Source organism: Accipiter gentilis, chromosome 6 (genome assembly GCF_929443795.1).
Source record: "Accipiter gentilis chromosome 6, bAccGen1.1, whole genome shotgun sequence".
In the NCBI taxonomy this organism is placed as follows: domain Eukaryota; kingdom Metazoa; phylum Chordata; class Aves; order Accipitriformes; family Accipitridae; genus Astur; species Astur gentilis.
Window position 1 is genome coordinate 1,256,543 of NC_064885.1, and position 15,046 is coordinate 1,271,588.

General features: G+C 41.3%; 3 protein-coding genes across 9 annotated transcripts in view; 1 reads left to right on the plus strand and 2 right to left on the minus strand.

The window, feature by feature from the left end:
• Nucleotides 1–6: 6 nt before the first annotated feature.
• Nucleotides 7–7,573, plus strand: IFT20 (intraflagellar transport 20). 3 transcript variants are annotated; one of them, XM_049801875.1, is made up of 7 exons: nucleotides 7–322; nucleotides 673–758; nucleotides 1,584–1,687; nucleotides 2,161–2,871; nucleotides 4,040–4,146; nucleotides 5,526–5,679; nucleotides 6,089–6,407. In XM_049801875.1, exons 1-4 carry the CDS (start codon nucleotides 196–198, stop codon nucleotides 2,240–2,242), a joined length of 399 nt encoding a protein of 132 aa, XP_049657832.1. In that variant the 5' UTR covers nucleotides 7–195; the 3' UTR covers nucleotides 2,243–2,871; nucleotides 4,040–4,146; nucleotides 5,526–5,679; nucleotides 6,089–6,407. The 3 variants fall into 3 exon arrangements, with proteins under 3 accessions (XP_049657832.1, XP_049657831.1, XP_049657830.1); XM_049801874.1 differs by lacking the exons at nucleotides 7–322; nucleotides 673–758; nucleotides 1,584–1,687; nucleotides 5,526–5,679 and adding an exon at nucleotides 7,243–7,573 and having other exon boundaries at nucleotides 2,783–2,871; nucleotides 6,089–6,502; XM_049801873.1 differs by lacking the exons at nucleotides 7–322; nucleotides 673–758; nucleotides 1,584–1,687 and having other exon boundaries at nucleotides 2,783–2,871.
• Nucleotides 3,555–6,854, minus strand: TMEM97 (transmembrane protein 97). Its single transcript, XM_049801876.1, has 3 exons — nucleotides 6,701–6,854; nucleotides 4,959–5,103; nucleotides 3,555–4,420 (listed from the first exon to the last, which is right to left on the minus strand). Exons 1-3 carry the CDS (start codon nucleotides 6,818–6,820, stop codon nucleotides 4,170–4,172), a joined length of 516 nt encoding a protein of 171 aa, XP_049657833.1. The 5' UTR covers nucleotides 6,821–6,854; the 3' UTR covers nucleotides 3,555–4,169.
• A 2,035-nt stretch (nucleotides 7,574–9,608) lies between the features above and the next one.
• Nucleotides 9,609–15,046, minus strand: part of NLK (nemo like kinase) — a 65,653-nt gene continuing 60,215 nt past the window's right edge. For 3 of the 5 annotated variants that reach the window (XM_049801854.1, XM_049801852.1, XM_049801851.1), the window contains 3 exons: nucleotides 13,576–13,774; nucleotides 11,712–11,805; nucleotides 9,609–11,187 (listed from right to left, as the gene is read on the minus strand). In XM_049801854.1, coding sequence (XP_049657811.1) covers nucleotides 11,133–11,187; nucleotides 11,712–11,805; nucleotides 13,576–13,774 — 348 coding nt within the window. In that variant the 3' untranslated portion in view covers nucleotides 9,609–11,132. Of the gene's footprint in view, nucleotides 11,629–11,705; nucleotides 11,806–13,575; nucleotides 13,775–15,046 lie in introns of all 5 variants that reach the window. The other 2 variants (XM_049801853.1, XM_049801855.1) reach the window with 2 other exon arrangements.

Consider the following 15,046-nt stretch of genomic DNA (forward strand, 5'->3'; position numbering starts at 1 on the left):
GCTGTTGCCGTGGCGGCCGCCGTGAGGTGACGGGGAGGCCGCGGGTCCCGCCAGGCTCGGTCGTGTCCCCCGGAGCGCTCCGGTGAGGAGAGGCCGTCTTCCCCCCGCTTCCCTTCCCCGGCCCCGCTCCTGTCAGCGCCGGCGCTCTGCCCGGTGCCCGCCGGGGGCTGCGAGACGCGCCTCCCCCTCGGGAAGATGGCGCAGGCGGCGCTGGGCGCGGCGGGCCTGCACTTCGACGAGCTGAACAAGCTGCGGGTCCTCGACCCCGAGGTGTCGCGGCAGACGGCGCAGCTCCGGGAGGAGTGCGGGGTCTTCCTGGAGAGTAAGTCCCGCGGGGGGGGGGTGGGCGAGCGGCTGGGTGCGTACACCCCCCCACTCCCCACACACACACACCCCGCGACCCGCCGCCGAGCTGTGAGGGGATCGCAGCCGGAGCAGCAGCGTGTCCCGGACCCCGCCAGCCTGCCCGAACGCCCCTCGGCAGCGCGGAGAAGGGTCAGGGAGGCGAGCCGGGGCACGGAGGGCTCCCCACACACACATACCCCCCGCCAGCCCTCCCTAGCCCCTCGGACAGCAGGGAGGACCTCGGGACGTAGCGGTGCGCGGCCAGCGTGTCGGAGAAGTCTTCAGGGGTGTTTTGAACTTTACTTGACGGTTTTCTTTTCTTTGCAGAGATAGCAGAATTCCAAAAAATAGTGGGTAGCTTAATCGAACTGGTTGACCAACTGGCAAAAGCTGCGGAAAGTGAGAAGATGAAGGTACCGTGCAATTAATTGCTGGCTTGTCAGGTACTCTGCTCTGTACAGCATGTGAAAAAAAACAGACCTAAGCAATCTTTTTCTGTCAGTATCATACAGGCATTTCCACGGCGGTTAACATCCGTCCCTCTGCAATATGAAAGCATTGGCCTTTTTAGTTCAGACTAAGGTCTAGAAGGCTTTTACAGACTCGCTCAAGAGTGTCACATTACTCCTGCATTTAACAGTCCTGCTGTTCCTGCTTCTGTATATATTTGCACTTCAATAGAACGCATATTTTTTTTAATCACTCCTACTAGTAGAGCTTTGTCCTCAAGAGGCAGGAGAGGCTCTGGGCGGAGGAGAAGGGCTTTCTAAAGACCAGATCAGTGAATAGCTCTGTAAATACCTTTGAAATTTTCTGTATTGTATTTCCGTGTGTCACCATGTGGTGTGGGTTTTTTTCCATGTTATTGTGGAAATAGAAATAGTGTTTAGCAGAATTGTAGGTAATTACTTTTTTCCTTAATTGTTCTGGGGAGAAGAATTATAACCAGAGCTTGTCTATCTGTAGGACTAGTCACCAGTGATCAGTTTGTACTGCCAGAGGAGTCAGTGACTTTTGTTCCATGAGGTTGAAGGAAGTCTCAAATGCCTTCACCTGCCCCACCTCTACAGGGACTGTTTGCCTGTTCACCAACCATTCAGTATTAAGCTATCACCCTCCTTTATTGTTAGCATGGCTGAAACACTTCAAAATCAACCTGCTAGTAGTGAACGGGGTTAAAAAAAAATTTAAAAATCCCAATACAGCTACATCACTGACTGTCCGTCCTCTTTTGACAGGCCATCGGTGCACGAAATTTGCTGAAGTCTATAGCAAAGCAAAGAGAAGCTCAGGAACAGCAACTTCAGGCTTTAATAGCTGAGAAGAAGATGCAGTTGGAAAGGTAAGTTTTCTATTAAATACTGTCAGGGCATTACATAGGCTGGAAAGTCAGCCTCGCCATCTGTGCTTGGCTGCAGGACACTAAGCTTGTTCAAACAGTCCATCCGCAGCAACGGTGTGGCCTGCACAAAGCACGTGTGGAGCAATGCAGAGCTGCAAGCCTAGAGTTAACTTAAGGCCCTGTCTGTCACTCACCAGAAGGAAGGTTCATCTCCGGTGACCCTGTGGCTAAATAAACAGAGGCAGCATGAGACCATGCAGTTGAAAAAATCAATAAAACTGTAATAGTGTGCCACGTGTCTGCCTTGTAAAGGCACTTTAGAACTGCAAAGTCTAACTCATGCAGCCACTGCTTTAGAGCTGACTTACTTACACATGTAGCCTAGCTTTCCTTCACCGCAGACTAGCGAGCGTTGTACTAAACCATCTAAGTCGGGCTGGATGTAGCTGGTAACCATTTGTTTTTTCTTTCAGATACCGAATAGAGTACGAGACTCTGTGTAAAATTGAAGCAGACCAGAACGAATTCATTGACCAATTCATTTTTCAGAAATAGAGGATTTTAAGATAAAAACAGACTAACTTGGAAACTTGACCATTCCAGAGTCTTGAGAATTTCAAAAATATGCAATTTTTCACTGTGTATGAATGAAGAGATGGTTTGTACAAATGGAAGTGTCTTTTAATTCAGTGTGAATTACACTAAAAGTGGCAATAAGGAGGGCCTTCTAGCAGATGTGAAGACTGTTCTGTCCTTTGATTTTATAAAAGTTTTGTACAGTCAGTAGTTCTAATTCAAATTATAGTTGAATTAATGCTACTGTTGCTATGTTATGTCTCTCACTTTTTGACTTGTACAGCTCTTTTAGAGAAATCAGGAAATAAATTATTGTTTTCAGACTTTCTGGATATACCAGAATGAGTTGCTTCTGCTATGTTATTTTTGAGCTGAAGAGTTTACAACTCCCTGGGTAGTCATAATGGTTGTCCTATATGCAGTATTTTTCACGTCTGTAAAGACACAACACGCAAGCAGCAGTAACTTTTATCTATATTGACCAGATTATTTTTTCTATAGAGAGGAAAAAAACCCCCAGAAATTTATGGTTAACAGAACGGATCAATTACGGACACACAAAAAAGCAGAAAATACGGCAGAATTGAGAACTTTAAACTATGCCTGAGGTATGTCTGTGCAGGTAGTAATATTAGAGTTGCATTCTTTCATGGGTGTTATTAGTGATGGAACTGCAAACTGAGGAGACAAACCATTCTAAGCCTACTGTGATGCCAGGAGTATATATAAACTATAAATACAAATGTGACATCCAAGAACTGAATGCCTGTGATCTAAAATCAGGCCTTGTGTTGAAGTCCAAATAGATGCATTTTATATCTGTCTTTAGGCAACCAAATACGGAAATGTTGGCCTTTTTTCAAAACCTGTGGAAGGTTTAAATTATTCCGGTGAAGTCCTGAAATACCCAGGCAGTGACTGAAAAGCCTTCTCCCTGACCTGTAATCTTGCACAAGTCTCTGAGTTTGATTCTTGCAGATCAGATTGAGAACTTGAAAAAGACTAAACCAACCACCCCAGAATTTCTGTCAGTAGTAGGTTTTACTTACTGTAACTTATGCATATATTTGCTGTGTGAACTACCTACACTCTCATGGTCATTTTAAGTTCCTTTTAGTCGTTCCCTGAAGAAGGTTAAATGCAGTTTAATGCATTTAGTTAGTTATTACCATACTAGAAGTGATTTCATGGAAGAAGTTTACAAATCCTTGTTTACAATTCCTGAAGTACTTCAAGGTCCTCTAGAAGTACGTCTCATCGTCAAACAAAGTTAACTTCAGGCATTCATAAATCCAGATTTCATCACGTTTATCACTGATTAGACATTTACAATTAATCAAAACTAAAGCAAAGGAAGGTGAAATTTTAAAGGGAGGGGCGAGGCAGTTAAGAATTATATGATCTGAAATGCTTCAAAAGCATAGCTTTGCAAATCTGTATATAACCAGTTACAGATTTCACAGGATGTGCTCTTGGAAGACAAATTTCTTACTTAAATGGTTTGCTAACAGTCATCTTGGAAAAAGGGAACTTGAAAGAAAAGTATCAGCTGTAGTTTCCTTCCTCTGCCCCGTCACACAGTTAGACATCAAATGGTGAAAAGTTCATTTTCCTATTACAGATGTACCGCACAAAATGGACAGTGGGAGAGGAGGGAGGTCCCTTCACCCGTGCATGCCCAGAAACCACGTGGAATTGCTAGTACAGGTGTCTGCCAAAGCTATTTCTGATTGAAGGAGAGCTGTGAACTCAAACCAATTCACATTTTTCTTGCAGGAGCCAGATGCTCTGTTAAAAACTGTTGCAGCCAACAACACAAGACAGATGTTTGTCCCAGAGGACTGCGTCAGCACAGGGGCTGAATCCAAACCAGTAGGAGTGTTGTGCGTACAACTTCTAGAGTGGACTACTTCCTTTTCCTTTTCTCCACATGGTTATAATAGGGGTTGTAGAGCATGGTAAAGAGAATCAGAAGTGGTATCAGCAAGTATGGCATGTATATAGATAGCAGAATCAGGCGCTCACGTTGTGTCTGAGGTCCCAAATGCTCAGACTTTGAGAAGTCGTGGAACAGGATATGCGCAAGGATAGCAAACACAGTTGTAGCTACATGGGTGGAGTAGATAATTGCAGGAGTCCTTATCCATTTGCAGCCACCTGTGTAGAAGCAAAAAGAAAACAACATTTGAGTATTTTGAAACAAACAGAATTAGGTGGCTTTTAAATTAACAGAACATTAACCACTACATCTCTGATGGGATAAGCCATAAGTCATACTAAATAGCTAGCAGAAAAATCGGTGAGTACCAGTAGCAACCCAGGAAAATTATCTACCCTTATGGAAATTTAGAACGATGGTGTGATTGTCAAAGTTCTAAAGTAATGAAATGAGTACACAGGCTTGACCTAGAACTTTGTCTGCCTTGGCAGCATGCCAGATGTCAGACATTGATGCTGGTTACATATAAACAGCTGCAGCTGACAAGGGCCTATAGTCATGGGTTTTGTTTCTGACAGGCCTTTTTCTATGCTGCTTTCTCAGACAAAACCTGCCATGAAAACAGCACAGCACTCCACACGGTACATCCCTATAATTGCTTAAGACTGATAAATAAACTTTATCTGCTTGTACAAAAAGCAAGCGTTACACAGAAATGCTGCACAGGACATACTTTTACACTTGTTTTATACCAACCTTTTAAGAAGGCGTATACTGCAATGGGGAAGAAAGGCATTTGTAAGAAGGCTTCGCAATATATAAACGCCTTAAACCACTCTGGGGGCTGGAGCATCATGGGGTCTCTAAAGGTGGCTGCATACCACTGCAACAACTCTGTCAGCTTAAAAAAAAGAACAAAACAACAGATTAATACACAGAATGTCAACCGCAACAGGGCAAAAATTGTGACCCTCATCTGCTGGTCAGATGAAGCCATCACTGCAGTGGGAAAATGAGGGATCTCATCTTGGTACACAAGGATTCATGCTGCAATTTAGTTTTATCAGGGACTACGTTCCTGAAGTCTTTAAAGTGATGAACCCTTTCCATTAAGTATGTGTTACGTTTGCACTACAGGTAATTTTAGGATTACAGCAGCATTAGTACAGTTGCTTTCCAAAAACTACTCCTGAAATGTCATTTCCTACCAGAAGGAACCCAAACCGCAAAAAATCTGCACCTTGACATTGGCAGATGTTATTTTCCTCTTTCTGACCCTCCTATTGCCAGCTGAGGTGGGCTCAACATTGCAAATACGCGCAGGTCCTTCCGGTGTCTAAGCAGGAGGTGCGACCCCAGCCCGGTCTGGACAAGCCAAGAGGAGTCTGGGACCTCCTTCGGTCAGGGAGCGCATCGCTGCGTCGCATCACTGCATCGCAGGGTTGGTGGCTGGCGACCACTGCTCGAGCGGCCTGATGTAAGTATTTGGGCTTAGCAAGTTGCAATCAGTTTCCATAACAGAAATGTAAATTCCAGCGCAGCTTTCGGTTGGACTTTGGACAGAGAGATACGTACGGAGATTTGCTAGTTAACTATTAATTAAAAATGGTTTCTATGATGGAGTAATTCTACCGGCAGTTCGAATGGCAAAAATCAAATTCACCAATTGCAAAGTTCGTATAGGAAGTTACGTCTGATCTCACTCTGATGATGAGAGTTAATTGGTTATCTTCTATCCAACTGTTATTTGAATTGGCTTTATGACATTTATTGTCTTCTATAATTTTAGTCAAAACCCAGTGAACCAGAGATTTTTACTAATAAATTTGGTTGCTAGCGCGCCCGCTTCTACAGCGGTAACGATTCCCTTTTATGTTTTTTGGCAGGAGTATGAGCAAAAACGGGGATCACGGCGCGACCCAGGTGGTGACTCCAGCCCCATCCCGGGGGGCACGCGGCGGCACGCGGAGCGCTGCCGGTGTCTCTGGGGCGCTAAGGCGGGGCGCGGTGGGCGGCACGGTGGGAACGAACGCTCCTACGGGAACGACGGCTTCTACCGCACCAGCCTGCAAAATACACAATGTACCGCGCCGGGGAAACCATCATCCGTGCCAGCAGTTCATCAGGGACTTCTCTTGCGTGGCCCTGCGACTGCGGGCATTGAAACTGAAAGGAGTGGCCCGCGTACATCCGAGATGTGAATTTTTTAAAAAAAAATCAGTCCCAGCTGATAAACGATCGTCCTGTTTGTTCTCCTTCCCGACGGAATGGCTCGACTAGAGATAGGAGTCGTCGTGCAGGTAGCAAATATTGAATTATTCTGAAGAGCTGTTTCATTGTAGTTAATTATTTTCTGCGTTTTCCTTCTCCCCACCCTCCCGTCCCTACGTGCTGGATTTTGTTAAAAAACCGCCACCGGACCCGTTCAATCGAGCTTCTCCTCGCAACCCTTGCGCGGAGCGAGACCCCCCCCGGTCCCGTCCCCGTCCCCTACTCACGGCCCGCGGGTGGAGGCCGGCGGGCAGCAGCGCCTGCAGGTCGATCAGCAGCGTGACGGGGATGTGCGAGAGGAAGTAGAAGGCGAACAGCCGCTCCCGGCAGCGCGGCGCCGCCGCCATCGCCGCGCTTCCCCGCCGCCTACGGGGCCGGCCCCGCCCGCCGCCGCCACGCCCCGCCCGCGCACCACGCCCCCCGGCCCCGCCCCCCGGCCGCGAAAGGCATTGAAAAGGGGGGGGGGGGCGGGGAGAGGAGGAGGAGGAGGAGGAGGATGGTGTTGGGATGCCAAGTTCCCCGTTGGAAGCAGCCACCGCCCCAAATCTTTTCGGGCCGAGGGACTGAAAAGCGCGTTCTGCCCGCGCTCCACCCCCTCACCGCGATTTTCTGTCGTTTTTACTCATTTCTCCCCACGTCTTGGCCCAGGCCAGCAGCTAGGAAAAAAGACAATTAACTTCCTCTTGTACAACCGTTTCTGACAGACTGGACTGTCTACGGCAAAGGGAGGAGATTTAAATACGTCTTTTCCTCTTAATTTTGCATCTAGGATCCAGCTGGGGAGAAAACAGATTCTTGACTCGTACTAACAGGCCTTGCATTGACGCGTCCGGCTTGACCTACAGAGCTCAAACAGCCACCACAGTGAGTTACAGCATAATCAGATAATTCAGTGGGTCTGATTCCATCCTTTATTGAGCACAGAAGTTGTCCAAGGTGTACACGCAGATTATATAGCAATTATCTGCTTGGATTCCAGTTTCCCCCATTTATCAATGTCACAAACAGTTTTAAAGTAACCATACCTGAGCAGGATTACAGAAGTACAGTGAACAGAATTTTCTATCAAGTTATACTTGACAGAAGAATTTTAAAAAGTTACAAAGAACAAACAGTTCAAGGATCTCACGATACTCCGTTACTAAAACCAATAAAGGGTAAAAAAGATGATTAGAAAAATTGCTACCCAGTAAATATTAAAACCATCTGTTCAGTCTGGTGAGCATTCAAGCACTCCCAGCAGGTCAAATAGTAAAGTCCCAAACACGCCACTGATAAATCGGCTGAAGGAGAAAAGCACTTGATAACTTTCATAAATTAATTGGTTTGACTCTGTCAATGATATTTCACCATACATCAGGAAATGGATTTTAGCAACTTACTGTTCCATAGCTGAGCTTGTTTAGCTCCTTCGCATCACCTTCAAGATGTACACACAGAGAGATTAGGCCTTCTAATATCTGGATGTTCCTTTGACAATTTGTGAATAATTTTCAAGCTATTCTTTGCGCTCACTACTTCTGTACTCTTCTCAAGGCACAATTAATAAAAGGAGATGCAGAAGCTATATTTAGAGAGCTTAAAACTTATGATTACAATCTGTAATTCATTTGACATTGATATCAACAAAGCTTAAAACTGATTAAAATGCAACTCTGAAAACTGCAAGCCAGATTTTAACCTCATTGGGAAAGAAAGAAGCAGCTCTCTTGATGACCTCACGTTTAGATCACTCTGAGTGTATACACGTGTGCGTTCACTTTAGAAATGGAACTATCTTTGTCAAAGACAGCTCTAAAGAAGTCTCACTTTCATTGTAGTTGATTTGCATTAAACATGTAAAATGCAGTTGAGGCTACAGAAAACATTACCATAATTGTTTTTTATATATATTTGCACACACAGTTTTAGTTACACGTTTGTGCCAGTTTCAGCTACTCAAGTCTGCACAGTGCCCTGCCCACATTCGTATGAAGACACCCTGAAAGGTAAATGTCCGCAAGACGTTTTATTCTTTTTATTTTTATGAACAAGATTAACCCATGGACCTCTAGCAATTAGCTCCAAAAAATACACTGATGCACAAAGTGGTCTTTGCCGGTTGTGTCATTACGTGCTCATACCCTGACAAAACTGTGTGTCAAAATGAGAAAAGCCAGCAAGTAAACTGCCGATTTGCACTATAGTCTTACCCTGAAGGAGAATCTAATGAGCAGACTAAGTAACAGTGGCAGTGAATCAATGGCAACTAGTTCAGCAATAGACAACCAGGAAGCAATAATGACACCACCATCACCAGTTCTAAAACATGTTAAAATTTAGCTCATAATAGTATGGAGACTTTTAAGAAGAGGTTTGAAGAAGAGGCATACACATGAGTCAGAAACAGTATCTGTGCCAGCCCTGGGAAGAGAGCACATGTTAGGAAGGGTTATCAGTTTATTTCTTGTGAGGTCCTGAGGCTTGAACTGTATAGTTCAATTTGTTTGATCTTTAAAAAGGTCATACCCATAAAACATGAACATTTTCAGCCATATTCTGCAACACCACCACATGTTGGATTCTTTGCCATTAGGACTACAGAAAACAACGAAAGCATTTCTTCTGGAAAAAATTACATGAACTTTGCAAATTAAGTAAAGTCCATCCTTGACTGGATGTTTTTCAACCTCCCAATAAAGTGCAAGTCAATTGCTTGTTTTGATTTAATCAGCAAGTTTTGCCTTTATTCAGGATCAAGCTTAAAGATTAAATGAATATTTTTTTAAGAAGTCATATATATGTGCACATATATGCATATAGATATGTATATATGTGTGTGTGTGCACGTGTGTGTAAAAAATCAAAACCATGCCCAAAACAAGATGTTACAATGTCTTTTTACTTGTATTCTTTTAGACAGTACTTAATCAAGATTGTAACAACTTATTCTTAAATAAAGGTGGGAGATCAGACAGGAAATAAAGATAACACCACTTCTTTTTCAAATGTCACATTTAATGTTTTCACCACTGTACTTCAAATCTACATTTTACAAAGTGACCAGCAAGTGTGCCACATTAACTGACCAACCTCTGAGATTTTACCTTTCATACCAGTGTCTTCTTGGGCTCTTTTAATTAAACACGTTTCTCATTCAAGTGAATTGAAATGCTTCAGTTGGTTTTATTCTCAGGAGCCTCATAAAAAACAAAGATATTGCACCATCTTTGTTCAGTTATTCAATGTTTGTCTCTTTCACAGCAAATAATTACTTCATTGAAGTTAAAACTTCCAAACATAACTTACTAATAGTCTCCAATTTCAGCTCAGATCACTCTTGTTGAAAATACTCTGCTAAATACAGATAACTTACAATAACTTTAACAGTTAATTGTCCATAACAAACACCACGGTTTTTCTCCAGACCAATGCTCAAATTTTAAGACCACCCTTTAGTATTTCTTTGTACAGGTGAAAAACAGTCTTCAATTTTCTAGTCTTGTTTTAAATATAAAAGTTGGAAGGGACATTCAAGTTTCAAGTCTCCACACTGAACTTAAAAAAAAAAAAAAAAAATCATGTGGAGGTAAACAAACCAAGTTGTATACTCCAGGAGGTAGAGGCCTTCAATTTGTGTTCATATATACATATGCACAGAATTCAGTGTTCCAACAGAAAAAGAATTAGCCAAAAAGTAATAAAAGTTATTTACTACTGTGACATTTCAAGACTTCCACAGCTTTGCCTAAAGACACGAACACAATTAACATAATTCCCTATGTGCTTTTTTTTTCCTTTTCTTTTTTTTTTTTTTTTTTTTCTCTCAACTGTCCAGTGCAGGAAAAAGTTCTCACAAAATTTCACAGACCTAAAATGTGCAAGCTAGTTTCTCTCTATACAGCAATGATGTCAGGGATCTCTGAAATTAGCCCATAAATGGAATTATTTACACACATAGAAGATGCATGCTGGGGGGTTTTATGTAAGAAAGAGCAGAAAAACTTCTAATAAAAATAGATTAAATATATATATATATTTATACTGGGTAAGGAAACAGAAGTTTAGTCTCTCCTAGTCACAAACTCATTCTCTCTACTCACAACATTTGATTTTAGAACAGCACACATCACCATCACAGCTCTAGTGAGAAGCTATTTATAGGATTTGATCATCAGGTGACATGCCCACTTACTGTGGTCATTGTCATCCGATGTGACTTCATGATTGGTCGCAGTCAAGTTTTCTGTATTCCTTAGTTTTAGAAAACCCAAAATCTTCAGGAATGGCTCAATATCAAAATGTATGTCTATCTTTTTGTACAATCTCACTTCAATAAAAAAAAAAAAAAAAAAAAAAAAAAAAAAAAGGAAAAAAGAAAAAACCTCCCCGAATTTGGTTCAATTCTGTTTGTTCTGAGCTGAGCCATCACAGCTGCACTAGAATTCATAAAACACGTGCAACTCTGGGTAAAATATTTTCTTCTAAAAGCACAACCACTTTACAAGATTAAAAGTCTAGTACATTTCTAAATATTATTCATATTGTACAAGTAGTGGTTGTTAATTTAAAACTTCATTAGTAAAATTACAGTACAAGCATGATTAACCTCCAGAATTGCAAATCCCAGACTCCAGTGGAAAGCTACATTACATCTTCAGTAGTATATTATCTTCCACTTTATTCCCAAACCAGTGGAGATGGCGGCATCTCAGATGGTTGAGCAACTGTGGAACTAGAATGCAGGTGATACAGAAAATCAGTGTTCATTTGCAATAGCTAATAGACAAGAAAGTTAATGCTCGACCAGTAAGCAAACATTTCAAGGAAAACAATAAAACCCCAGCAAAACGAAACCAAAACACCCCAAGACCAACAGTCAACAACACTGACAACAAATATTTCATATACTTATCTACTTATTTTCTTAATGATTTTTCATCTGTCATTCCTTTTAATGTTTTTACAGTGCAATTCTACAATTGAAATTCAACTTGTTGACCTTTCAGTTCTAATTTTTAGTCCAACTTCTGGGCTTTTACGCAAAAATATTACTTGAAACTTTTGTGCATTTTACTTAAATTCTAGAAGAATTCATAAAAATATTTTCAAAATGTAACCATACAAGTGGTTTCTTTGCAGAAGTTATCTATGGGTCTTTCCTACTCTCAGAGACCTAGAACATAAAACATTTTGGATTGTGAATTCTGTACTACTAATAAATGTGAATTAATATCAGATGTGATTACATACAGTTACCTAATAAAGCTCTTAAAAGCAGCAGACTGAGGGTTGATGCAGAGAGGCACTCTGTTTCCTTTCTGCTGTTCCAAAATGAACTGATGAATTATTTCTGTACATAGGAGAAAAATAGAGAACATACCATTAACACTTTTTGCTTCAGTAAAATGCATTGTAGACTGGAGGAAAACACAGCTGCCCTTCCTGAAAGTACATTTGAATACAGATAAAAGAACTCCAGCTTCCGTACATCTAATCTGATGCCATACCTCATAGCATAAATTCACGCAGAACTCTTATATGCACACTGAAATCAATGTATATAAAATAAAACCCTAATCACCACTATAATACTGAACTGATGATAACCAGTTGTAGATCAAATCCCAATTTTAGGGTGTAACTTTTTGAAAAACAAAGAATTCTCAACTCTCAGTTCTATCTATGACTCAGTCTGGTTTGATTCATGAATTTGGTTACCACCACCAAGCACAAAACTGCCACTTGAGATGATTAAAACAAAAACCTAAATTTTCATAAGGGAAGAGGAACTCTATGTACAGTTGCCAGACAAAACATTTTCCCATACACATGCGTGCGCGCGCACACGCACACACACACTCCCTGCTGAAAAACAGAGGCTAGAAGATTTGGCAACGGGCTGTTCCCCTATAAGCAGCAGCGATGGTTGCCAGAACGGAGCTCCATACGCCCGGATGGTATGTTAGAGGCAACGTGCTGGAATCTGCATTGCTGTCAGCGTTTAGAACAACAGATTTCAGAGAAGACAGCAGATCTACGTACAGCTCTGGAAAATGATGGCCAAAGAGAGGAGGGAAATGGAAAGAATAACAGGATAAAAAGAAAACAATGTTACATGAACTTGTGTGAACTCTATAAATGTGAATTTCTGAATTAGAAGTTCAGGATATATCCGAAATAAGTCACGTTATCATGGCAACATCATGAGGTGGTTTTGTCCCAAATGACGGAATTCTTTGTTAGAAACTATTGAGGTAACACATTTCTTCTCCCTCTCCTCCTCTTGAGTTATTCGAGCTGCCACCAAACAGAACCTAAATCCCTACTACTATTTCTCATATCGTATTGCTCTCATAAAAGGACTGCTTTCCTGATTGGATCTGCTTTCAGAAGAAACAAAGTCTATTTTACGGGTTGTTTGCTATGATGGAATCAGACTTCAAACCTCCAGTGCCACAGAACAACTGCTGGCGTTTAGTAACCACGTGCAGCAGTAGTTTCCTCTTCCAGGCACCAGGACTGACTTTCCTCATGACATCGTGTCACGACCCAGAGCGCATCCTCTGCATTACTGCCAGAACCGCAGAGGGGCACCAGCAACAGAGCTTACGAGAGCAGCTGCTGTAAAGGCACTTGACACGGACATTTCAGCCCGAGCAGACCGTGATAGATTAGGGGAAATGAAGCAGAAGAACTATGAGACTACTCAGCTTCGGTTACTTGATGATGCTGACCCTTTCTGCAGGACAGCTATCAAGATAACACCTCGCACCCTGAAAAGGCAACAATAGTGATTTCCCTTTTCCCCCTGGTGCAATCCTTCAACAAAAGAGTGAGTGGCGTGGGGAACACTGACATCAGAGAAGAATGCTATTAAGGTTTGAAACCGATAGACTTCTGCATGTTGATTAATGCATGTGATATTATGTTATGTCAGAACATTTACAAGCAGTTCTGTTCTTTTGGTGAAATTATTTACTGTATCTACTATGGAAAAATACCCAAAAGAAAAAAACCACCTGGGTTAGCGTATGCATCCAGATCGCACATCCTAACTACGTACTACAAAAGGATGGAGCAGGAAGATAAAATGCAGAGGCAAAGGTTAACTACTACTTACCTTTCACCTGCCGAACAGAACTGAGGTTCTTTTCAAAAGTGTCATCAAATTTGGGATTAGTGACGGGTTCAAAATCACTAGTATAAACTCTTCCAGTAGATGTCGAAAAACAACATTTACACATACAAGTGTGGTATCGCAACCGCCCTTCATCAAGATATGGGTGAGCTAAGGCATCCTTAGCAGATATTCTTTTGGACTGAAATATTGCATTTAAATAAAATAAAATTAAAAAAAATTAGTTAGGATACTTTCAAAGGTATTGAAACAGTCTAAAGAATACTTACTCGTCAATTAATTCTAAATTGTTTTATAAACCCCTAATCATGTTAAAGGATTAGTTCATGTCAGGAAGTGCTTCAGATCTGCAAACACTGCCACTAGGGGGAAGATTTTACTTAAAAACAAGCAGCATTGCTAAGATGACATTGACCTTTCTGTACTGTAGCTAATGATGGAAAATGCTGCTAATATGATTTTTAGGAATATGTTTTTCAATAATTAATTTCTCCAGATAACCTTAAAATTATGACTCCTACAATAAATCAAAATAAACCCTAAGAATTTAATGTTAGCAAATACAGCATTTTGTACCTCCATACTCTGCAGAACATTTTAATGTGTCCTTAAGTACCTCTTTAAAGTAAAACACAAATTTAAGCATCACTGGTGAGAGAGTAATTCAGGATATGGCATCGGGAGTTCTGAGAAATTACACACCAAGTTTCAGAAAACAAGCGGTGAAGGAAGTGCAGGGAAGAAGGGGGTCAGAGCAATGCTTTCAATAACAAAATCTACTTCCACATTACTGAGACTATTTTTGTGCGTAACCCATGTAAAGTACTCAGTTTCTAGGTCTCCAACACCATCCCATCCAAGAAGGAGAATACTATCTGTTTCTAAAGAATTGAAGACAGAAGTGGTACTGCAAATTCAAGGTGTAATGAAGTCCACTGTTACAGGTGAATTAAAAAAACCCAAACAAACCAAAACACAAACAGAAAAGTTATTTGCTCAAAGTTACAGAGCAAAAGCAGTGGCAAAGCTTGAGGTAAAACCCAGGTGTCCCAATTCCCAGGATATTTTTTAAATGAAATTAAAATTGTCTGTTCTAAAGGATTGTCCTGATTCTTTAAAAAAATAAAACCACATTTATTTAAATGTGATTTGGGAATAATAGTATTCTAAGTGTTGAGGGAGTTAGAAAGGAAAAAAATTAAGTTTGTTTATGTGGAAGTTATGATTTAACAGTTCTATGTTTTTGTTCAGTAAAGGAATCTTAAGGTTAAAAAAATAAAATCAAAAGGTACTGCCTTCTGAATAGTTTATCAGTTACAAGCTTCCTCCTTTGCAGTTCAGTCAATCTGTCTATTTTTCATTTGAAATGTTCGGGTTTTTTTCTGCAAGAATGAAATAATTAAGATCATCGTTTCAGGTATCAGATTTTCTAGTGACAATCTTGTATAGTAAG